General features: G+C 36.6%; 1 protein-coding gene and 1 long non-coding RNA gene across 2 annotated transcripts in view; both read left to right on the forward strand.

Annotated features, from left to right (window-relative positions):
• Nucleotides 1–1,602: 1,602 nt before the first annotated feature.
• The window catches only part of LOC113911928, a 149,398-nt gene continuing 125,374 nt past the window's right edge, over nt 1,603–25,626 (forward strand). The window contains exons 1-2 of the long non-coding RNA XR_003516633.1: nt 1,603–1,763; nt 11,764–11,864. This is a non-coding gene — a long non-coding RNA (uncharacterized LOC113911928). The remainder of the gene's footprint in view (nt 1,764–11,763; nt 11,865–25,626) is intronic.
• Nucleotides 23,808–24,422, forward strand: LOC113911927 (non-histone chromosomal protein HMG-17-like). The gene has a single exon (XM_035723413.1). It carries the CDS (start codon nt 23,859–23,861, stop codon nt 24,129–24,131), a length of 273 nt encoding a protein of 90 aa, XP_035579306.1. The 5' UTR covers nt 23,808–23,858; the 3' UTR covers nt 24,132–24,422.

Raw genomic sequence — 25,626 nt, forward strand, 5'->3', positions numbered from 1 at the left:
TAGTTTGTCTATGATACCAATATAGCCAGATAAAATGTGAAAAAAACCCATTAAATACTTTCACTGGGACCATATAAACACTTCATAAAAAGAAATCTCTATAACTCAAATGAAAGCATCTTAGTTGCTTACTTTATACTTAGTATTGTTGGGTTATAAAATTAGAAAAATTCAAATTATGGAAACATGATTAAAACCCTTTTCTATTTCTGTTGTGTCAGAAAGCTGGGAGTTTGTAACATGGTAACATACTATGGTTTCATGCTGTCTTTTTTGTCTGGTATTAAAAAAATGTTTGTCTATATTGGGGTATATTTTAGTCATCTCATATCTTGGTGGGATCTGGGATCTTAAAAAAAAAAAGGTTTTACAAGGAAATGTGAGACCTCCCAGTGGATTTGCATTAGTCTAGTATGTTTTTAATTCAAAAGTTGAGCATGGAAATAGTAAGCAAAGGATTTTAAAGGCACATTATTATTACATTTGATTATAATAAAGGTGATGAAATCTCCATGCAAAGGCATGCAGTAGCCACTCAATATCATGCTAATTTCTTTTCTCTATTATCATTAATCAGACATGAATTATTAATGGATACTTCTAATGATATTGATTTGTGAGCCTTTATAATTTATGAACTTCTTCAAATTGAAAATCTCCAGGGTGAAAAAATATCTCATCTTTATGTATATTCTGTCAACTCAGAGTATGCTACCAAGTCAATCTACCAAGAGAATGCAGCTAACCTGTAGATGGATGTTTTGATCTATAGAGGTGATTTTAGCTGCATTTTATTTCCAATTAGAGATAGAAGTTTGGTGATGGCTCATTAGAAAATCACCTTGTAAAGGCTGATTTCAAGGCCAACTTCCATTCCATTTAGGAGATATATGCCATTTCATTTTCCCTCAAATGGGGAAGGCTGTACTGTGGCCCTGGAATAGTTTGGCTGCACTTAAATTTTGGCTCTACTTCTTGCTATGGGTATGATCTCTCCATGCCTTGGTTTGAGTATCACTAAAAGTAGAATAAAAATATACTGCATAATAATGTTTTGATAAATGAATCCAATTAATCTACATAAACTTCATGGCATAATGTGCTGTTCAAAAAGGTTAACTCTAGCCAGAATAAATGACCTTGAGGCAATTTCTGAACTCTAAATAATTTGCAGTGTATCTTGATGATTTTCCCCAGGCTCTTCTTCATAACTAGAGAAAAGTAAAGGGTCTTGATGAAATACAGATTCATTGGTTCTATTCTTTAGGGCAAGGTTTGGCAAAATTTATCCATAAAGGGCCATAAAACAAAAGCAGGCTACAGGCAGGATTTGGCTTGCTGCTTGTCATTTGCCAACCCCTGCCTTAGAACAAAGAAAAGACATTTTTGTGAATGATAGATTCATCTTTAGATAGCTGTTATTTTTTCTAATTAAAATTTAATCCATGCTCACTGTGAAATATAACAAAGAAAATAGTTTGAGAATATGGAAATGTTTTTCTACGTAACTAACGAGTAACTACTTTCAACAGTTAGTGATTTTCTTTATAGAATTTCTATTTATCTATCTATCTAAACAGAATTAGAAATATGCTATGAAGACTTCCAGGGAAGATGGTGGAGTAGGAGGATCCTAAGCTCACCCCATCTCACATATACAACTAGATAACATTCACATTGGTGTAAATAACCCAGAAGACAACCCAAAGACTGGAAGAACAAACTCTACAACTAAATGTAGAGAAGAGGCCACATCAAAAAGGGTAAGAAGGGCAGAGACATGGTTGGGAGTGATGGGGGGGACCCTTGGGACTGTCCCTGGGAAGGAAAGATCCCACAGGTGCAGAGAGTGGAGAGAAACAGACTCTACACTGGTGAACCCACATGGGAAAGATAAATCCCCATATTATTTGGCTTTAAAAACCAGAGGGGCCAAATTTCACCAATTCTTACAACCTCCAAGACTTAAAACCTGGAACTTTAAGAATCAGCAGTCTCTGCTCTGAGAGAACCAGAAGGGTAGGGGGATGAGAGGAAACTGAGTCCTCACCCTTAAGGAGACAGCATAACAAGCAGGCCAGTGGAGATACAGCATAGAAACAGCAGTTTGAAAATCCCATGGGCTATAGGGAAGGGAGATTTGTTTATTAATCTCAGACCCTATGTTGGAGCAGCAGGGATCATTGGGAGACTTCTCCAGGAACAAAGGGGCTGGCCAGAGCCATTTCCTTCCCCCATTCCCAAGCTGAGTACACGATGCAGTGCTGAAACTGGACCTAACTTACTAACCTGTGTGCCCCACCTACATGTTCCCCTGTAGCACGCCCCCTCCAGCCAGGCCTCAGCTCCAGGTTTTTTCCTACAGTAGACTAGTACAAACTTTGCCAACACCTCACTTACTCCCCCACCCCCTGTCCCTGCATGCTTCTGCAGATCCATCCCCTTCAATGCACTCTTGGCTGGAACCCATCCAAAGTGGTGCCACAAGCCTGGCAGTGTGCAAGCAGCCCCAACAGGGGCCAGCATCACTCCAAAGTGATAACCACACACACCAGTCAGACTGTGACTTTAGCAGTGGGCTGGGGCAGACAGCTGGTCTGATGGCAGATCCCACTGACCAATAAAAGTTTCTTGGAGGACAAAAGAGGGAAAGCAACCTGCTGTTTGGTACTACCACATTTCTGACAAATGCCTGGTCTGACTCAACAAAAGTCCAAGGCAGCCACAGACTGGCCCACTAACAGCACAGGAATGAAATACCACCCACAACAGGCAAAGAGAACCATTTCAGTTGACCAGACTGAAGGCAAATGTGGCTCAACCAGAAAAGCAGGCTGCATGCAACACACATAGGGGACACCCCTGAAGTACTAGGTCCAGGTGAACAGGGGACACTACACTGAAGGGCACTACAGGACTTCTTCATTAGGCTACTACTTTCAAGAGAAGGAGATGTAGCTGACTTTATTAACACACGGAAACAGACAGAGGGTTAGACAAAATGAGGAGACAGAGGAATATGTTCCAAATGAAAGAACAGGAAAAAAATCACAACACAGTAACCTAAGCAAAATCAAGAAAAGTAATGTGCCTGACAGAATTTAAAGTAATAATCATAATGACACTCACTGGACTTGAGGAAAGAGTGAAGAACCTCAGTGAGAACCTTTACAAAGAGAAAGAAAACATAAAAAAGAATCAGAGATGAAGAACTCAATGAGTAAAATTAAAAATACACTACATGGAATAAAGAGTAGACTAGATGAATCAGAAGAATGATTAGTGACCTAAAGAACAGAGTAATGAAAAGCAATAAAGCTGAGCAGGTGAGAAAAAAATATGAAAATAGACTTAGAGAACTCACCACCAAGCATAATAACATTTGCATTATAGGGATCTAAGAAGGGGAAGAGAAAGAAAAAGAGAAAGAGAAAGAAAAAGAAAAAGAAGAAATAATATCTGAAAACTTCCTGAATCTGGGGAAGGAAACAGAGAAGCCCCAAACAAAATCAATCCAAGGAGGTTTGCACCAAGACACATAGTAATTAAAGTGACAAAAAGTAGTGATAAAGAGAGAATTTTAAAAGCAGCAAGAGAAAAAAAGAAAACAGTTACATACAAGGGAAACCCAATGAGGCTATCAGCTGATTTTTCTCAGCAGAAATATTGCAAGCCAGAAGAAAATGGCATGACATATTCAAAGAGCTGGGTGGCAAAAATCTGCAGCCAAGAATATTCTATCCAGCAAGGATAGAATAGAAGGGGAGATAAAGAGTTTCCCAGGCAAACAAAAGTTAAAGGAATTCATGAACACTAAACCAACCCTACCAGAAATGATAAAGGGGACTCTTTGAGTGGAAAGGAAAAATCGTCAGTAAGAGTTAGAAAAGTAGGTTGCACAGAAGCAGTGAAATTCAGTGTATCTTATAAAGATTGGCCAAGAGACTTACCAAATGAAAAGATGTAAGGTATGATACCGTGTATCTAAAACATGGGGGGTGGGGAGGGAAGTAAAGAATGGATTAAACTAAAGGGACCAAATATTTGAAGAAGAGTTAATACCTATTCTTCTTAAACTATTCCAAAAAATAGAAGAGGAAGGAAAGTTTCAAATTCATTCTATAAGGCCAGCATTACCCTGATACCAAAACCAGATAAAGACATTACAAAAAAGTCTACAGGCCAACATCTTTGATGAACATAGATGCAAAAATCCTCAATAAAATATTAGCAATCAAATCCAACAATACATTTAAAAATTATTTACTGTGAACAAATGGGATTTATTCCCAGGATGCAAGCTTGGTTCAATATTCACAAATCATTCAGTGTGATACATCACATCAACAACATCAATAAAAGTCATATGATCATTTCAATAGATGCAGAAAAAAAAGATTTGAGAAGGATAATATCCATTTATGATAAAAGCCCTCAACAAAGTAGATTAAAGGGCACTTACCTCAAAATAATAAAGGCCTTATATGAAAAACCCACAACTAACATCATGCTCAATGGTGAAAAATTGAGAGTTTTTCCCCTAAGGTCAAGAACCAGATAAGGAGGTCCACTCTTACCACTTTTATTCAACATAGTACTGGAACTCCTTGCTACAGCAGTCAGAAAAGAAAAAGGAATAAAAGACATCCAAATTGGTAAAGAAGTAAAACTTTCACTATTTGCAGATGATGATACTATGTATAGAAAACCCTAAAGATTCTACTAAAAAACTACTAGAACTGACAAATGAATTCAGTAGAATACAAAATCAATATACAGAAATCCATTGCATTTCTTTTTTTATTAAAGATTTTATTTATTTATTTGAGGGAAAGAGATAGTGAGAGAGCATGAGCTATGGGGAGGGGCACAAGGAAAGAGAGAAGCAGACTCCCCGCTGAGCAGGGAGTCCAACATGGGGCTCAATCCCAGGACCCTAGGATCATGACCTGAGTCAAAGCCAGACACTTAACCAACTGAGCCACCCAGGAACCCACATTGCATTTCTATACACTAATAATGAGGCAGCAGAAAGAGAAATTAAGAAAATAGTCCCATTTACAATTACACACAAAATAATAAAATACATATGTATAAACTTAACCAAGGAGATGAAAGACCTGTACTCTGAAAACTATAAGACATTGATGAAAGAAATTGAAGATGACACAAAGAAATGGAAAGACAATCCATGCTCAAGGATTGGGAGAACAAACATTTTTTTTTTTTCATTTGAGACAGAGAGATAGAGATAGAGAGAGAGAGAGAGAGAGCATGAGCAGGGGGAGGTGCAGAGGCAGAGGGAGAAGCAGGCTCTCCGCTGAGCAGAGAGCCAGATGTGGGACTCGATCCCAAATGGTGTTGGGAAAAGTGAACAGCAACATCCAGAAGAATGAAACTGGACACCATACACAAAAATAAATTTAAAATGGATTACAGACCTAAATGTGAGTCAGGAAACCATCAAAATCCTAGAGGAGAACACAGGCAGAAATCTTTTTGACCTCGGCCATAGCAACTTCTTATTACACACATCACTGGAGCAAGAGAAACAAAAGCAAAAATGAACAATTGGGACTTCATCAACCTGATTAAGGGTTAGTATCAGGATGCCTGGGTGGCTGTCATTAAGCATCTGCCTTCAGCTCAGGTCATGATCCCAGGATCCTGGGACTGGTCCCGCATCGGGCTCCCAGCTCATCAGAAAGCCTGCTTCTCCCTCTCTCACTCCCCTTGCTTGTGTTCCTGCTCTCCAACAAATAAATAAAATCTTTGTTTAAAAAAGGGTTAGTATTGAATTCATGCTTTTGTATTCTTTGTGTAAGTACCCAGTAGTGAAATTACTGGATCATTAGTAATTCTGTTTTTAATTTTTTGAGGAACCTCCATACTGTGTTTCCACAGTGGCTGCAACAGTTTGTGTTCTCACTAACAGTGCACAAGGATTCCTTTTTCTCCACATCCTCACCAACACTTGTTTCTTGTGTTTTTGATTTTAATCATTCTGACAGGTGTGAAGTGATATCTCATTGTGGTTTTGATGTGCATTTCCCTCATGGTGAATGATGTTGAACATCCTTTCACATGTCTGTTGACCATCTGTATGTCTTCTTTGGGAAAATATCTGTTCATGACTTTTGCCCATTTTTAATTGGGTTGTTTGTTTTTTTGTTTTTTTGAGTTGTATAAGTTCTTTATATATTTTAGATACTAACCCTCTTTTGGATATGTCATTTGCAAATATCTTCTCCAATTCAGTAGGTTGTCTTTTAACTTCGTTGATTGTTTCCTTTGCTGTGCAGAAGCTTTTTATTTAGATGTAGTCCCAATAATTTGTTTTTGCTTTTGTTTTGATTGCCTCAATAGACATATCCAGAAAAATGTTACATCCAATGTCACAGAAATTACTGCTTGTGTTCTCCTCTAGGGTTTTTATGGTTTCAGGTCCCACATTTAGGTCTTTAATCCATTTTGAGTTTATTTTTGTGTATGGTGTAAGAAAGTGGGCCAAGTTTTATTCTTTTGCATACTGATGCCCAATTTTCCCAGTACCATTTATTGAAGAGACTGTCTTTTTCCCATTGTATATTCTTGTCTCTTTTGTCGAAGATTAATTGATCATATAACTATGAGTTTATTTCTGGCCTCTCTTATTCTGTTCCATTGATCTATGTGTATATTTTTGTACCAGTACCATACAGCTTTGTAGTATAGCTTGAAATCTGGAATCATGATGCCTCCAGTTTTGTTCGTTTTCAAGATTGCTTTGGCTACTCAGGGTCTTTTGTGGTTCCATACAAATTTTAAGATTGTTTGCTCTACTTCTGTGAAAAATGCTGGTGGTATTTTGATAGGATTGCATTAAATGTGTAGATTGCTTTGTAGAATAGACATTTTAACAATGTTTGTTCTTCTAATCCATGAGCATGGAATACTTTTCCATTTCTTTGTGTCCTTTTTAATTTCTTTCATAAGTAAGTGCTCTATACTTCTTAGAGTACAGATCTTTTACCTTTTCACTTAGGTTTATTCTTAGGTATCTTATTGCTTTTGGTGCAGTTGCAAATGGGATTGATTCCTTGATTTTTTTTTCTGCTGCTTTGTTATTGCTGTATAGAAATGCAACAGATTTCTGCATATTGATTTTATATCCTGCAACTTTGCTTAATTCGCGTATTATTTCTAGTAATTATTTGGTTGAGTCTTTTGTGTTTTATACATAGAGTATCATGCCCTCTGCAAATAGTGAAAGTATGACTTCTTCCTTGCCAATTTGGATGACTTTTATTTCTTTTTTGTTGTCTGATTACTGAGGCTGACTTCCAGTACTATGTTAAATAGTAGTGGTGAGAGTGGACATCCTTGTCTTGTTCCTGACCGTAGGAGAAAGGCTCTGTTTTCCCCATTGAGGATGAGATGGTGTTAGCTGTAGGCCTTTCATATATGGCCTTTGTGATGTTGAGGTATGTTCCATCTATCCCTACTTTGTTGAGGATTTTTACCAGGAAAGGATGCTGTATTTTGTCAAATGCCTTTTCTGCATCTATTGACAAAATTTATAAAAAAACTTATCAAATTTAACACCCAAAAAACAAATAAGCCAGTTAAGAAATGGGCAGAAGACATAAATAGACACTTTTCCAAAGAATACATCTGGATGGCTTACAGACACATGAAAAGATGCTCAACACCATTCATCATCAAGGAAATACAAATCAAGACCATGATGAGATACCAGCTCACACCTGTCAGAATGGCTAAAATTAACAATACAAGAAGCAACAGGTGTTGGTGAGGATGCAGAGAAAGGAGACTTGCACTGTTGGTGGGAATACAAACTTGTCCAGCCACTCTGGAGAATAGTTTGGATATTCCCCCAAAAAGTTAAAAATGGAACTACCCTATGACCCAGCAATTGCACTACTATTTACCCACCCAAAGAATACAAAAATACAGATTTTAAAGGGTATGTGCACCCCAGTGTTTATAGCAGCAGTATCAATAGCCAAACTATGAAGAGAGCCCAAAGGCCCATCGACTGATGAATGGATAAAGAAGATGTCATATATATATACTCAGCCATAAAAATGAATGAAATCTTGTCATTTGCAACAATGTGGATGGAGCTAGAGTGTATTATGCTAAGTGAAATAAGTCAGTCAAAGAAAGACAAATACCATATGATCTCACTCATATGTGGAATTTAAAAAAGAAAACAGATGAACATATGGGAAGGGGGAAATAATAAAGGAGAGAGGAAAACAAGTCATAAAAGATTCTTAACATCAAGCCATATGAGACCCTCAGTCTGAGGGTTAATGGAGGGAGGTAGGTGGGAGATGGGCTAGATGGGTGATGGGTATTAAAGAGGACACTTGTGATAAGCACTGGGTGTTGTAAGTGATGAATCACTGAATTCTACTCCAGAAACCAATATTGCACTGTATGTTAAGTAAGTAAAATCTAAATTTAAAAAAGGGGAGGAAACACTAATTTGAAAGGATATATGCACCCCTATGTTTATTACAGCATTATTTATAATAGACAAATTATGGAAGCAGCCCAAGGGTCCATGAATAGATGAATGGATAAAGAAGCTGTGTGTGTGTGTGTGTGTGTGTGTGTGTGTGTGTGTGTGTGTGTGTGTATGGAATGGAATCCATATATATATATGGAATGGAATATTACACAGCTATGAAAAGAATGAAATCTTGCCATTTGCAACAACATGTATGGATCTAGAGAGTATAATGCTAAGCGAAATAAGTCAGAGAGAAATAAATACCATATGATTTTACAAACAAAAATAGAGCCAAGAAATAGACTCAACTATAGAGAACAAACTGATGGTTACCAGAGGGAGGTGGGTGTGGGAGTGGGTAAAATAGGTGAACAGGATTAAGAATAGTTACCTTGATGAGTACTGAGTAATGTATAGAATTGTTCAATCACTATGTTGTACACCTAAAATTAATATATCACTGTATGTTAACTCTACTGGAATTAAAATAAAAAAAAGAAATATAATTTTAATTCCTCTTCTTTCTACTTATTATACAATGAAATTATTATTCTGTTCTGTTCTGTAATAACTATTTGATTATATAATAATTCTATTATACAAAGAAATTCTTACCAAAAATCTCATAATATTATTTCTACTTCTTTCATGGAAGGACTTATGATTGAATAAATTTGAAAATATAAGAACATAATTACCCTTTACTCAATGTTATATTTTCTTACAGTGTTGGTCCTATTCAAGGAGAACATTCTCACCTTTTTACCTGCTAACAACTCGTCACAGTTATACAAAAATCAGAAAGAGCATGATTTTTGATTACCAGTTTATTTTAGAGTTTATTACTTGAAAAAAATAGTTAATTCCCAAACTTGTTCCAATTTTACTGCCTGAAAAGCTATTTCACTTAAAATCATTTCTCCAAATTATTTCAAGCCAAATACTTCTGAATGCCATTTTAGTTTGTACCTGAAATTTAATAATTGGTACTAAAGAGGATGATACATAATTTGCAAAATAAATATTTGAAGACATCCTTTTAGAATGCAGTGACCCATTTTCCTATGAGAAGCCAGGTATTCATAGGCATTGTATTCCACAAAGTAAAAACCAAGAGCAAATATAAGTGTAACTTCTTTTGGTGAGGAAAGATGTGCCTGAACTTATATTGTATCTAGGAACACAAACTATTATGCATATTTTTGCTGAAGAAAGATGTCACTCATTGGTACCAAGATAGTCAAAAGAGTGCTTTAATTCATTAGCTCCATTAAAATGTTTGTTTCAATGGTAGTTTTTGGACTAATCTCAATATATTTTTTCTTTTTTTTAATATATTTTTTTTCAAAATAGCCTCTATCTGAGTAATCTGGATAAAGCATCATCCTGATCACAGGCACTAAATTCTATTTTTCTCAGCTCCCTATTAAAGTGGTCAAAGATAAGTACGAAAATAGGAGCAGGGGAATTAGCTTCATCACTGGAAACTTGAAAAGTTGGCATCTGTGCAGATTAACTGATAATTTGCTTTCCTATTCATTCACCCTCACATACACACTCTATAACATAGAGAGCTCCATTTCCTATGCTCCGCTGCACACTTGCTTCTGTGTTGGAAATGTGAAATATTGGATGGTGGAAGATAAATAGAAGCCACCACAGGTCTGCTCAGTATGGCATCTTTGTAGTGCCTGTAGGTCATCCCTGACTCCTGATCCTGCTTGGACCTCCCTTCCCCACTTATGTGCCTGCTCTCAACAGGTAGTCTTCACTGTGATTCCAGCTCCCATGGGATATCCTGAGGTTCTAGGCTCTGGTAACACCACATCTCCTCTTTCTCTTGTTCTCTTTTCTCTATGTTCCAAATTTTTATCTTTTTGTATTCCAATGTGGATATTTATTTTCTTATATTAATCCATTTCTTTGGGTCATCCTCTGTCAAATCCACTGAGCATTAATTTTAGTTATCTTATTTTTATATTTCTAAATTTTCCATTTGATTTTATTTCAGATATTCCAGTCAGTTCTCAGCTGAAATCTTTTTCAATAATTTATCAAATGTATTCTTTCAATATACCACTGTTGTTATATTTGGTATCTAATTAAATCCAATGTCCGAATCAGTTTATTTTTACATTATGCTTCTTTTGTTTGTTTTGGTCATTTGGTCTTGTTGTCTAGTATGCCAAAATTGTTTGCTAGAATGAAAAACATTGATTACTAATTCTTGTAAAGATAATTTGAGATTCTGATTACGTTATAATTCTCCACATAAGATTTCCTTTTTGTTGGCAGAAAGTTAATAAAGGAGTTGATACTCCTAAATCAATGGGGAATTGACCTAATTCAAACAAAAATTTCAATATTTGTGAGGGCTGTTTTATTTCTAATTTGCCCTTGCTCTCTCTTAGATGCAAATTTCCAGTGGTGCCAGTGGAATCCTGAGCTGTTTACCATTGTCCCTCCTCCTTGTGATTTCTAATCTCTAATTTTTGTTCTTGTAGTGTCATGAGATTTCTGAAAGCTCTCTTCAGCTTTCATCCTCTTAGCTACTATTTTCTGCTCAACTTCTCCATCTCTCAGCTATGTTTTATAGATTGGAAAATGCTGCAAGGGATAGAATATTGAATTCTTTTAGCTACATGTTTTTCCTGTCTGGAACATTTAATTCTCTGGTCCTTGCTGGTTTCTTAATTTTTCTAGTGTCTTCAAACAGATTTTTTAAGTGGTTTACACAGTTTTAGCAGTTGTTCTTGGTGAGGGGGTGGCTTAATATAACCCAGTCCACAAAAATGGCCAAAAACAAAAAGAGAAGAATTGAATAACAAATATATAGGAAAAAATAGAAAAAAAGAATTATTATTTTTTGAGACTTACTTATTTATTTGAGAGAGAGAGAGGGAGAGCATGAGGGGGGAGGGGCAGAGGACGAGGGCGAGGACAGAAACTCAAACAGACTCCCTGCTGAGCAGAGCCAAAATCAAAAGTTGGATGCTTAACCTACTGAGCCACCCAGGCACCCCAACAGAATTATATTTTTAAAACTCTAAAAGCAAATCACAAAATGAGAGATGCAAATATAAAAATAATTAAAATAAAAGTAAGAATTATAAAATTATGACAATAAAAATCCAGCAAATTTTCTGGAGTTTCTAAAAAATTAAGAGAGCCAGCACCATTTCCCAGTTGGGACCATTTCCCCAAGAAACCTATCTTCACTTTTTCTTTTTACTCTCCCATAGGAGTTCTCAGAAGGTTAAAGCTCAGATGGAACCTATTTGCAAAATACCCACAGTCCCTGCCAAGGTGCTCAAGAATGTCTCTGCAGCCCTTGCCTAAGCAGGTAGGTCTCTTTTGTCACTAGAAGGAACTCTGGAGGAAAATAAGTGATTCCAGGTTTGGATCATGGAGGATACAAGATGAATCTGGAACATCTGATTGTGTTAGAAGGTGAAAAAATGTTAAAAGAATAATGGGGATATAATCAAAGGCAAAGAAGCCAGCTTAAATGTCTCCCTTTGGACAAATCTGGGAACATTTAAGGATAAATTGAAATAATGATACAAATGATTAAGAATCCATTTGTCTATGCTAATATAAATAATACAAATAAGTAAATAAAGGGGTGATAAAAGAAAGCTCTTTAACAGAGTGATGACTAATAAATATAAAATAAGTCAATTAGAAAATCATCAGTGGTTACTAAAACTAGTGGGTGAAAGCTTGGTGAGAAATAGGATATTTATATAATATATATCCCTCAAAATAACTTACTAATTACATAGGGGGGAAGTAACCTTACAGTGAAGAAACCTAGTTTATACTTCTTAAATATGTAGGGTAACAACTTCAATATTAGAGCAAACCAACTTCATATTTCTCCTGATGCTAAGGATGCATATTTTCTGTGGTATTCTTGCTAAAAATGCATGAGATGAATCTAACAAGGAAATGTCAGATACATTAAATAGACAGACATTGTACAAAATAACTGGCCTATACTCTTCAAAAAATGTTAAGATCAAGAAAAACAAAGAAAGACTGAAAGGCTGTACAAGATTAAGTGAGACTAAAGAGACATGACATGTAGCTGCCATGCATGATTCTGGACTGGATTCTGTAATGGGAAAAAAGAAGTAGTAGATATTAGGACAGTTAACAAAATTTAAATATGAACTGTGGATTAGATAATAGCATTATGCCAACATTACATTTTCTAATTTTTTATAATTGTAGCTATACAGAAGAATGTCCTCGTTCTCAAGAAATATATACTGAAGTTGTGTGCATTTGTGTTTGTGTGTATTATATATATGGAGAAAGAGAGAGAGAGCAAGTATATGGGGCAAAATATACCGAATGATGATCTAGGTAAAAGTATATGGGAATTCCTTGTGCTATTTTGGCAACTTCTCCATAAATCTGAAGTTAAATCAAAATAAAAAGTTTACAAATTAGATGACAAATCCCCAAAACTATAAGGTATAACTGGATGGAGTCCAGCCACTGAGAGGGCCAAGAAGCCAGTGATATTTATAACTATGAAAGAGGAATCAGAGGGCAAGAAAATAAGGAAAACATCCTGATAGAAAAATAGGCAACTGACAGTTCATTAGAAAAAAAATACAAATGGGCCTTGAACATATTAAAGTGAGTTCACTGAAACTTGTAAGAATAATTGACACTACACTGAGGTATTTGGTATGTTTTACAAAACAATACTTGGCAAAAATATATTAAAATAAGTTTTCTCATATGTTGTTTGTAGAAATGTGATATGTAACATATAGAAAATTATATATGAGTTTACCTATTGACCTACCAATCCCATTGCCAAGAAGCCACCAGAATGATATGCTATACAAATATTAAAAGACATATGAACAAAGCCAATTACTGCCAAAAGTACGTCAACAAAGACATGGTTGAATGAATTAAAATACATCCACACAATGGAGTTTTACACTCCTTTAAAAAGAAAGGAGGTAGGTCTTTACACACTACATACTACAGAGTAGTGTCCAGAACAGCTTTTTTAGGTGAAAAAAAAATGCAAGTTGGAGAAAAGCATGTACAATATACTACCATTCATCTAAGAGAAAAAGGAAGGAAGTAGCAGTACATTAATATATTTGTTTATAGTTTAAAAGGGAAGGGGATGAGGTGAAAGGTGAACAAAACTTGTTGCTTAAGTGGGGTGGAGGGAAAATGAGACAGAGAACATCTCTGAATATACCTTCTTGTTTTGTATATTTGACAAAATCAATTATTACTAAATATCTGTGTGGGGGGGGGAGTGGAGGAGAGAAAGAGATAGAGATTATATAGCCTTAGTGAGCCTTAATTATGTTGGCCGAGAGAGTTATGTAAGAATACTCAATGGCTTGTTCATACTGGATACCTGTAGTGGGAGATGGGGTGAGTCTTTCAGGAGGAGATAATGTGGGGAAAGGAATAAGAAAAGGGAAAGTAAAAGAAGAAACTGCTTTAGGTAAATGTGGCCACTAGAAGCATATTAATAAAATAAAACAAAAAACTTGCAGATGTACTATAGTCATATTATTAAATTTATATTTATATTAATCAAGAGATATAAAAAAAGGGGGCACCTGGGTGGCTCAGTCAGTTAAGCGGCTGCGTTCAGCTCAGGTCATGATCTCAGTATCCTGGGATGGAGTCCCAAATCGGGCTCCTTGCTCAGCAGGGAGCCTACTTCTCCCTCCACCATTCCCCCTGCTTGTTCTCTCTCTCTGACAAATAAATAAATAAAATCTTAAAAAAGAGACATAAAAAAAGATGATCACTGAAAAATTAATGTTTTTCTCAGGGTGGTGGGATTTGAGATCATATTCAGTTTGCTCTATATGCATTATTCATCTTTTTAAAACCATGACACTATTCTGTTTATAAACCCTAGAAAAATGCAATAAAGCAATTTTTATTCTGGACAAAAAGAACTGGTATTACATTCCAATAAAGAATAACTAAAGGAGCAATACTCCAAAAGGAAAATGGATCAAAGAATATATATTTGGAAACATAGTCCCCTCTTTAATAATCAAATAAATGCAAAATAAAGCAATAACTTGGATATGGGGCAGTAGAGAAAGGGGAGTGAGGGATTACTCTGAAGTCACTGACCTGAACAGATAGAAGAATGATTAGTCATTAATAACATGGGAAACACCTCAGGGAGAAAGACAAGGAGTCTGGTTTTAAGTTAAGATGCCTATAAAATATCCAAGCAGAGAAGCCATCCTGTCAGTTGGATGTATGAACCTAGATCTAGGAAAAACTTCCAGGCTGGAACTATAAAGGAAAGTGTTGCCCACAAAAAAATAATATTCAAGGCATTGAAACTAAATGAAATCATGCAAGTAATTGTAAAATAGTTCTAAGGACTGAATCCTAATGTTCAATTAGAATTCCATTGATCTACAATGGAATATTATGCAGCCATCAAAAGGAATGAAATCTTGCCATTTGCAACGATGTGGATAGAACTAGAGGGTATTATGCTGAGCAAAATAAGTCAATCAGAGAAAGACATGTATCATATGTCCTCACTGATATGAGGAATTCTTAATCTCAGGAAACAAACTGAGGGTTGCTGGAGTGGTGGGAGGTGGGAGGGATGGGGTGGCTGGGTGATGGACATTGGGGTGGGTGTGTCCTATGGTGAGCGCTGTGAATTGTGTAAGACTGTTGAATCACAGACCTGTACCTTTGAAACAAATAATACATTATATGTTTAAAAAAAGAAGATAGTAGGAAGGGAAAAATGAAGGGGGAAAATTGGAGGGGGAGACAAACCATGAGAGACGATGGACTCTGAGAAACAAACTGAGGGTTCTAGAGGGTAGGGGGGTGGGAGGATGGGTTAGCCTGGTGATGGGTATTAAAGAGGGCATGTTCTGTGTGGAGCACTGGGTGTTATACGCAAACAATGAATCATGGAACACTACATCAAAAACTAATGATGTAATGTATGGTGATTAACATAACATAATAAAAAAAGAATTCCATTGATTCAATCCTATTGTGTGCCTTTGTTCAGAGTGTGAGGAAAAGTAGATAAATCAGTAAAGGAATTTTTGAGATAAAAGGAAAACCAGGAGATTGGGGTTTTCCTGAAAGAAGAAATGTTTTAGAAAAGAGAAATAGTCTAAGAAAGATTAACTGAGACTGATCATTACTTTTATCAATATAGAGGTCAGTGACAAGAAAGACTAGTTTCAGGGAAGTGATGGGGTGAAATTCATTTAGTTGCGTTTGAGAGAGTAGGAGAGAATAGGAGAGAACTTGGCAGATAGTGAGGCTAGAGAACTTTTTGGGGGGTTTTGATAAAAGGAAGCAGTGAAATAGGGAAGTAGCTATAGGGGTGTTTGTGTCAAGACAGCTTTTCTTTTCAGATGGGAGATTATTGTATATAGGTTAATGAAACTTTATTACTATTAAGAAGAAAATTAATAGTAAAAAAGTGAAGAAATTGCTGGAGAGTAGGTGAGGGAAGATGGAATATAATGTAAAAGTGAAAAAGTCAGCATTCATTAAGAGCACAGTTTGTTCACATAGAGTAAGAGGGTACAAATGCAAGTCAATGAGTAGATACAGTGGTCAGAGCTATTGAAAATTTTTCATATTGCTTCAGTTTCTTCAGTTAAGTTAGAAACAATGCCATCAGCTGAAAATGTGGATGGGTAAGCAGGTATTGGAGGTTTGTATATAGAGGGGAAAGAAATATCTGAGTTAAAATAATAGAGGATGTATTTTCCAAAACATTTAAGTTGATGTGTTCTGCGAAAATACTTAAGTCATAAATTTTATCTTTTCTCTGGTCAAACCATGATTTTTTATTTGTAATTCTGTATGGAAGGACTAACTGGACTCAGTGTACAGTGGCTCCAAGAAAGACCTTTATACCCTTTAACTGAACACAAACTTGTATATTTATCTCTCCATGTAGTAGAAGAATCAATATTATTAAGTCACTGAATCAGTGCTCTATATACATGGCTATCCTCAAACATTTTAAGTAAATTATTTATATGAATAACAAATATTTGGGCATTATAAATGATACTATAACTTGTTCTATCCATATGTTTTAATGATAAATATCATTGATGTTTTTATTATCATTTATAGATAAATTTCTCTTGATTTTAATCCAGTGTCAGATGTAGAACATGTAGCTCTAGTTTGGTTTTCAAGATCAAAGATTTTCCATTACCAGTATTGACACTCCAGATGATGAATGGAGGAATTAACATTCTCATATAGTCTAAATCAAAAGCTGGTGTAGTCTTCATTCTATATGTCAGCTTGGACATATAGAAGGATTTTTGTCTTGACAGATATTTTCTTCCACAGAAGTGCTTCATTTTGGTTATGATTTGGATTTGAATTATAATTTTCCCTTCAATGGTTTTCTTTAAGGCTACTGGGAGATGCTAATATATTTACCTTATGTTAATCCTTCAATGACTCAATCCTTTAGATTTGTGCTATCCATTATGGTAGCCAGCAAGTATCTATTGAAAACTTATAATATGTTTAGAGCAACCAAGGAACTTAATTTTCTATTTATTTAATTGTAATTAATTTGCATTTAAAAATGTTATTTAAAAATACTTTTCCATTAAGCACAACTTCATTGCTTTCATGGGACTGCACTTCATTTTAGCCATTGAAAATGTAGCATACAATTGAAATAAGCTGTTAAGTGTAAAACACAAACTAGATTTGAAGACTTAGTATGAAAAAGGAAGACAAAATATTAACTTGATAAATTTTTATATTAACTACCTGTTGAAATAATAATGGTTTGGATAAATTGGCTTAAATAAAACACATAGAAATAAAGTAGCTAAAATATTTTTAGTTATAAAGTATTTCATGTAAAATTAACATTTAAAATATTAATAATAGTTATATTTTATTTTTTAATGTGACTACCAGAAAATTCTAAATTATGTATGTGGCTCACATTACATTTCTACTATAAAGCACTGCTTGAGGTTATTAAACATAAACATTGTGCTGGATGAATAGGAAGGTCCATAGGTTGCCACTGTTGTGAGTCACCTTTCTGACCAGTGAGGCCAAGAGCATTAGTAACCTTTCCAATCATTTATTCTCTGTGGCTTCAGAATTAATAAGAAGAAGTTATGAGACTAGGACTACCTTTTAAAGAGAATCATTTAACAACATAAAGGGTGCCAGAGAAGATAGTGGACCTACATTCTGGGATGAATTCAAGAAGAACTTTAATCAGTACTTGTTGATAGAGAAAATACAGGAAGGTAATAGAGAAATAAGTACTCATTTTCTGAAAACTTTCAAATAAGCTTCCTGGCTTCAAAGTCAAGGACAAAGTCTATCTATACAGCTACCTTACAAGAGAAATTGGTAGCATGTGCATTCTAAGTCAAGCAATTAAAATACATACTGGCCCTTGATGTTTTGAGTTTTGTTCTATTTTTTTGTTTGTTTGGTTCTTCTGGTTTGATTTGGTTTTAATCACTGCCTTTTCTTTTTTTTTTTCCCCTCCATTTTTGCATTTCTTATTTGGTTTTCCAAGAAAATAGAGCAGCATGACTAGCCTGGTCAAATTTATCAGAGAGGAGAAGTTTTATTTGGCATCTTCTTTCTCTTTTGGTGATGTCCTTTCTCCTTTTGGCAATATGTCCAATGCCTAGACTACCCAAGCTCTCCATTCATTTTTGCAAGAGAATAAGTCAATCTGTGCATATATATATATATCATGACCATTTATTACTATTTCATGGGCATTTTGTCTTATCCCAATAGAATAGAAATTTCAGGCTCTATGACAGGCAATTGGAGGATATATTATGGGAATGTCAGAAGTTTTGGATCAAATTCAAATGTTACTATGTAACATTGTCTATTTTTTTTATTTTTTTTCTTGTTTGGTAAAAGAAAGTGTTTAATTTTCCAAAGCTCTGGTAGAATACAGTACTCACTTTAGAGGTAATCATTCATTTTCAAAATTCTCATATTCTTAGAGTTTCATTTAAAAATACTTATAGTGTATTGATGCAGCAATGCTGCATTCTCTTCAACCAACTAGTGTAAAAGTTTCCTGCTAATATTTGGTAGAAGACATTCTTGAGTTAGCATAAATTTATTTATTCCCTGGTGCGTGGGATTTCATTGCTTTGGTCCATGTGGGATAGTCCTTAGATTGATGGATGACTCACTGTGAAACAGCTGTGACCTGACAGAGTTCTTGCTGGTAATGCATTTTATGTATAAATTTGACTTAAAAAAAAAAAAACAATCACCATTATGTCATTGCATTCTTCTGCTTCAGTGTTGGTGGCTGTGCTCCTTGGGGATGGAGTAACACCCTTGTATGGGGAGGGGGTGTTGGAACAGATGGGCTAGTGTGGAGAGCATGAAGATGAGGGAAGAAAGATGACAATATGTATAAGAATTTGCAGAACAAGCTGGCCTATTTACTATTAAAGCTAGGACAGGCCCATTATGTGATGTTTTGAAATTCTTAGAAATGGTTCTCTGGGACTAGTAATCATCAGTGGATGCTGTGTAAGGCAGTTCCCAGGCAAAACTACCTGGTGCCTCATCAGTGTTATCTCTTTCCTCTTACAGTGTTCTTCTGCCTCATAGTACACTCCCTCCAGCCTTTTTCTGTCTCTTCCTAGAAGTGAGATCCTGGGCACACCCTTAGTTTACCTGGTTTTCTGTTTCTTCATCAGTAAAAAGAGATCAAAATAGTACCCATCTCTCAGGATAGTTTTAAGTATTAGTATGTGTAACACTTTTAGAACAGTAACTGGCCTTATACATGTATTGAGAATTTATTATTTTTATTGAGGAAAACCAAACAATGATTGATTTGGTATATAGGTCAAGACCTTGGCTCTCTTCTCCTGAACAAAATTAGATGATCCAAATCTCTTTCTATCTCATATCCTCATCAAAACTTATTGTTGTATACCCCCTTCCATAATAGTAAAAGCCTCAAAATAGCAGCCAACTTCTGGATCTGGCATATTGGTGGGTTCTTCTGTGCTTGTACAGTTAAAAATTTAATTAAATGCCAGTATTTACAAATTCAGATTTAGATATTTCTTATAAAAGTATGATTTCTGACTTCCCTTAGAAAAAAATAAAAAATCTCTCAACCATGGGATAGCTGCCTAACATGGGAACACTCAGTTGGAACTAAATAGTAGCAATCCCCTTTTTTTTTTTTTTTTTTTTTAAGATTTTATTTATTTATTTGACAGAGAGAGACACAGCGAGAGAGAGAACACAAGCAGGGGGAGTGGGAGAGGGAGAAGTAGGCTTCCCGCCAAGCAGGGAGCCCGATGCGGGGCTCGATCCCAGGACCCTGGGACCACGACCTGAGCTGAAGGTAGACGCTTAACAACTGAGCCACCCAGTGCCCCTCAAGATTTTCTTTTCTTTTCATAAAGGACAAGAAGCTCTTTCAGAAATTGATATGATAGTGTCTATGGCAATGCTATAGACTGAATGTTTGTGTCCCCCCAGAATTCCTATGTTGAAACCTAACCCCCAGTTTGATGATCTTAGGAGGTGGGGCCTTTGAGAAGTGATTAGATCATGAAAGTGGAACCCTCATGAGCAGAATTTGTTTCCTTCTAAAAGAGACCCTAGAGATCTCTTTCTCCCCTTTCGCCATGTGAGGAGACAATGTGAAGCTGCCATCGCTGAGCTGGGAGCAGGCCCTCCCGACACGGAATCTACTTGTGCCTTGATCTTAGATTTCCCAGACTCCTGAACTGTAAAAAATAAAGTTCTGTTGTTTTTTTTTAAAGGAAGATAGAGTAGGGTATGGGTATTTATGTGGAAAAGAAACATGAGGTTGAGACCAGAAAACATCTTGAAGAAGTATTCTCCTCACCTTTGACAGCTAAAATGCAAATAAATGTTTAGCCCAATTTGATTTCTAAGACAGTTCTTTTTGCTTGATTTTTTTTTATTGTTATGTTAATCACCATATATTACATCATTAGTTTTTGGTGCAGTGTTCCATGATTCATTGTTTGTTCATAACACCCAGTGCTCCATGCAGAACGTGCCCTCCTCAATGCCCATCACCAGGCTAACCCATCCCCCTACCCCCCTCCCCTCTAGAACCCTCAGTTTGTTTTTCAGAGTCCATCATCTCTCATGGTTCCTCTCCCCCTCTGACATACTCCCCTTTTCTTCCTCTCCTGTTATCTTCTTCTTTTTCTTTTTTCTTAAAATATGTTGCATTATTTGTTTCAGAAGTACAGATCTGTGATTCAACAGTCTTGCACAATTCACAGCGCTCACCGTAGCACATACCCTCCCCAATATCTATCACCCAACCACCCCATCCCTCCCACCCCCAACCACTCCAGTAACACTCAGTTTCTTTCCTGAGATTAAGAATTCCTCATATCAGTGAGGTCATGTGATACATGTCTTTCTCTGATTGACTTATTTCACTCAGCATAACACCCTCCAGTTCCATCCACGTCGTTGCAAATGGCAAGATCTCATTCCTTTTGATGGCTGCATAATATTCCATTGTGTATATAAACCACATCTTCTTTATCCATTCGTCTGTCGATGGGCATCTTGGCTCTTTCCACAGTTTGGCTATGGTGGACATTGCTGCTATAAACATTGGGGTACACGTACCCCTTCGGGTCCCTACATTTGTATCTTTGTGGTAAATACCCAGTAGTGCAATTGCTGGATCGAACGGTAGCTCTAATTTCAACTGTTTGAGGAACCTCCATACTGTTTTCCAGAGGGGTTGCACCAGCTTGCATTCCCACCAACAGTGTAGGAGGGTTCCCCTTTCTCCACATCCCCGCCAACATCTGTCGTTCCCTGACTTGTTAATTTTAGCCATTCTGACGGGTGTGAGGTGGTATCTCATTGAGGTTTTGATTTGGATTTCCCTGATGCCAAGCGATGTTGAGCACTTTTTCATGTGCCTGTTGGCCATTTGGATGTCTTCTTTGGAGAAATGTCTGTTCATGTCTTCTGCCCATTTCTTGATTGGATTATTTGTTCTTTGGGTGTTGAGTTTGATAAGTTCTTTATAGATTTTGGATACTAGCCCTTTATCTGATATGTCATTTGCAAATATTTTCTCCCATTCTGTCGGTTGTCTTTTGGTTTTGTGGACTGTTTCTTTTGCTGTGCAGAAGCTTTTTATCTTGATGAAATCCCAATAGTTCATTTTTGCCCTGGCTTCCCGTGCCTTTGGCGATGTTTCTAGGAAGAAGTTGCTGCGGCTAAGGTCGAAAAGGTTGCTACCTGTGTTCTCCTTTAGGATTTGGATGGACTCCTGTCTCACGTTTAGGTCTTTCAACCATTTGGAGTCTATTTTTGTGTGTGGTGTAAGGAAATGGTCCAGTTTCATTCTTCTGCATGTGGCTGTCCAATTTTCCCAACACCATTTGTTGAAGAGACTGTCTTTTTGCCATTGGACATTCTTTCCTGCTTTGTCAAAAATAAGTTGACCATAGAGTTGAGGGTCCATTTCTGGGCTCTCAATTCTGTTCCATTGATCTATGTGTCTGTTTTTGTGCCAGTACCATACTGTCTTGATGATGACAGCTTTGTAATAGAGCTGGAAGTCCGGAATTGTGATGCCACCAGCTTTGCTTTTCTTTTTCAGTATTCCTCTGGCTATTCTGGGTCTCTTCTGGTTCCATACAAATTTTAGGATTATTTGTTCCATTTCTTTCTTTCTTTCTTTCTTTCTTTCTTTCTTTCTTTCTTTCTTTCTTTCTTTCTTTCTTTCTTTCTTTCTTTCTTTCTTTCTTTCTTTCTTTCTTTCTTTCTTTCTTTCTTTCTTTCTTTCGAGAGGGGTTGGAGGGGCAGAGGGAGAAGGAGAGAGACTCTCAAGCAGACTCCCCACTGAGTGGGGAGCCTGATGCAGGGCTCCATCTCACAACCCTGAGAAAATGACCCTGAGATCATGCTCTGAGCCAAAACCAAGAGTTGGACACTCAACCACTGAGCCACCCAGGCATTCCTGGCTGCCAACATTTCTATAGTTACTGGTCTTCTCAGAAGGATCTTGTGAGTATGATAAATAATGGGTTCTGTATCCCACATCACACATAAGAAAGGAACCTAGATGTTGAAAATATGTCTATAACAGTAAAGGGAAATTTCACAGTAGTATTTCCACTCCAGATTCTCTCAGCAGGAAGACCTTATGGTCGACTAAATTAGGATGATTATACTGTTTCAGAATGTTCACCACTGCCACACAGACAAAAAGATAAGAGCACTGAGAGTCACAAAACCAAATGTTAATGCTAATGTTAATTTTTTTTAAGCTGACCCCAGCAGGGGAAATGAATAAATTGCTTCTTTCTATAAATGAATTATAAGATGTTCTTTAAAAAATATTGTGGGGAATTGTACAATAAAATGGGCCTAAATGCCCCATTTTTAAAACTTATTTTCTTAGCAATTAGATTAAAACAAAAAACAAAACAAAAAAACCTTGTCCCATATATTTCCATGATAGCAGGGAAAAGATATTTTCATTTTAACTACAAATACCATATTTCTTCTTGTGAAATTGTGATGAAAACAGATGGGAACATCCTGTTTGAAGCCTTGCACATACATCATCTATGTGTAAAGCATGTGTTCTTAATAGATGAAGATCACAATATTCAGTCACTAGTATTTTGAGATTTTCTATGGGTTAATAATTGATGAGGTAGTTGATTTACATATTCTCACAGGATTCTCTACCTATATGAGTGATTCTCAAAATTTATCATGCACCAGTGTCACTTATGGGGGTTTATTCAAATGTAGATTGTTGGGCTTATGAGGCCTGAGAATTTCATTTGTAATGAGTTACCAGGTGATTCTGAGGTTGCTAGTGGGGAGACCACATTTTGAAAACCACTGCTCTACATAATTGATTCTTAAACTTTCCAACAATAATATATCAACTATTCATTTTCTTTTATTAATGTATTGTATCACATTGATTGATTTGTGGATGTTGAACCAACCTTGCAGCCCAGGGATAAATCCCACTTGGTCGTGGTGAATAATCCTTTTAATGTACTGTTGGATCCTATTGGCTAGTATTTTGGTGAGAATTTTTGCATCCATGTTCATCAAGGATATTGTTCTGTAATTCTCCTTTTTGATGTGGTCTTTGTCTGGTTTGGGGATCAAGGTAATGGTGGGCTCATAAAACGAGTTTGGGGAAGAAGAAGAGGCGAGAACGACCCCCGGACCAGCCAAAGCCTGTGTGCCGCTGCATCCCCGCGTCCAGTGCTTACGTCCCGCCGCCGTCGCCACCATGCCCAAGAGAAAGGCTGAAGGGGATGCTAAAGGAGATAAAGCCAAGGTGAAGGATGAGCCACAGAGAAGATCTGCAAGGTTATCTGCTAAACCTGCTCCTCCAAAGCCAGAGCCCAAGCCTAAAAAGGTCCCTGCAAAGAAGGGAGAGAAGGTATCCAAAGGGAAAAAGGGGAAAGCTGATGCTGGCAAGGATGGGAATAACCCTGCAGAAAACAGAGATGCCAAAACAGACCAGGCACAAAAAGCTGAAGGTGCTGGAGATGCCAAGTGAAGTGTGCATTTTTGATAACTGTGTACTTCTGGTGCCTGTACAGTTTGAAATACTATTTTTTATCAAGTTTTATAAAAATGCAGAATTTTGTTTTACTTTTTTTTTAAGCTATGTTGTTAGCACACAGAACACTTCATTGTTTTGGGGGAAGGGCATATGTCACTAATAGAATATCTCCAAAGCTAGATTGATACAAGGGGAAAAACACCTTTCCCTTCTAGTTTTGAGAAACTTCCTCTTGGCTCCCAGGAGGAGGGATTCCTTGATGTTGACACACATGAGCCACCTTGGCACAAACCCCTCAGTGGTGTGGAAAAACTAAAACTCATTTTTTTATGTCTTCTTCTTCCTGTCTGCCTTCAACATAGACTTGACTCCCTTAAACCCAGAAACCTGTTGGAACCTGACCCCCAAGACATGGTTCCAAGTATGTCAGGCAATCTGAACCTTACAGTGTCACCACTGAGATGGCATCCCTCAAAAAAGTTCCCTTTTTAGCTCGTGGATCTTCAGATTGATAATTCTGCCATTTTCATTTCATTTCCTGAAAGTCAGGGTCGGCTTGTGAAAAGTTGTTAAACAACATGCTAAATGTGAACTGTCAACCCTCACTCTAAACTTTCCCTGTTCAGAGCATCTACATGAAGACTTCATTGGGTTTTATAGTGGCTTTCTGATTTTGGTAGTCCATTGAAGAAGGGAGTTTGAAAGTCGTTGTATACTGTTAACGATTGTCTGTCCATGTCCTGCCTGAAATACCATGATTGTTTATGAAAAGTATCTTTAATAAAGCTGGATACAGTTTGGCTTGGAAAAAAAAAAAGAGTTTGGAAGTTTTCCTTCCATTTCTATTTTCTGGAACAGTTTCAGAAGGATAGGTATTAATTCTTCTTTAAATGTTTGGTAGAATTCCCCTGGGAAGCCATCTGGCCCTGGGCTTTTGTTTGCTGGGAGATTTTTGATGACTGCTTCAATTTCCTTAGTGATTATAGGTCTGTTCAGGTGTTCTATTTCTTCCTGGTTCAGTTTTGGTAGTTTATACATCTCTAGGAATGCATCCATTTCTTCCAGATTATCTAATTTGCTGACATATAGTTGCTTATAATATGTTCTTATAATTGTTTGTATTTCTCTGGTGTTGGTTGTGATCTCTCCTCTTTCATTCATGATTTTATTTATTTGGGTCATTTCTCTTTTCTTTTTGATAAGTCTGGCCAGGGGTTTATCAATCTTGTTAATTCTTTCAAAGACCCAGCTCCTAGTTTCGTTGATCTGTCCTGTTCTTTTGGTTTCTATTTCATTGATTTCTGCTCTGATCTTTATTATTTCTCTTCTCCTGCTGGATTTAGGCTTTATTTGCTGTTCTTTATTTTCATAATAAGAAAAAAAATGAGTGCAGACAGTTTGCTTGCTGTGAATCAGCATTTCTCTACATTTAGGCTGATTTCACATATCAGTGATTCTTGATTCGGCAGTCTGTATAAGCATTTTCCCT

This window comes from Zalophus californianus, chromosome 12 (genome assembly GCF_009762305.2).
Source record: "Zalophus californianus isolate mZalCal1 chromosome 12, mZalCal1.pri.v2, whole genome shotgun sequence".
NCBI lineage: Eukaryota > Metazoa > Chordata > Mammalia > Carnivora > Otariidae > Zalophus > Zalophus californianus.

Coding starts and splice junctions, on each gene's coding strand:
- LOC113911927 (XM_035723413.1), top strand. CDS start 23,859: ATGCCCAAGAGAAAGGCTGAAGGGGATGCTAAAGGAGATAAAGCCAAG.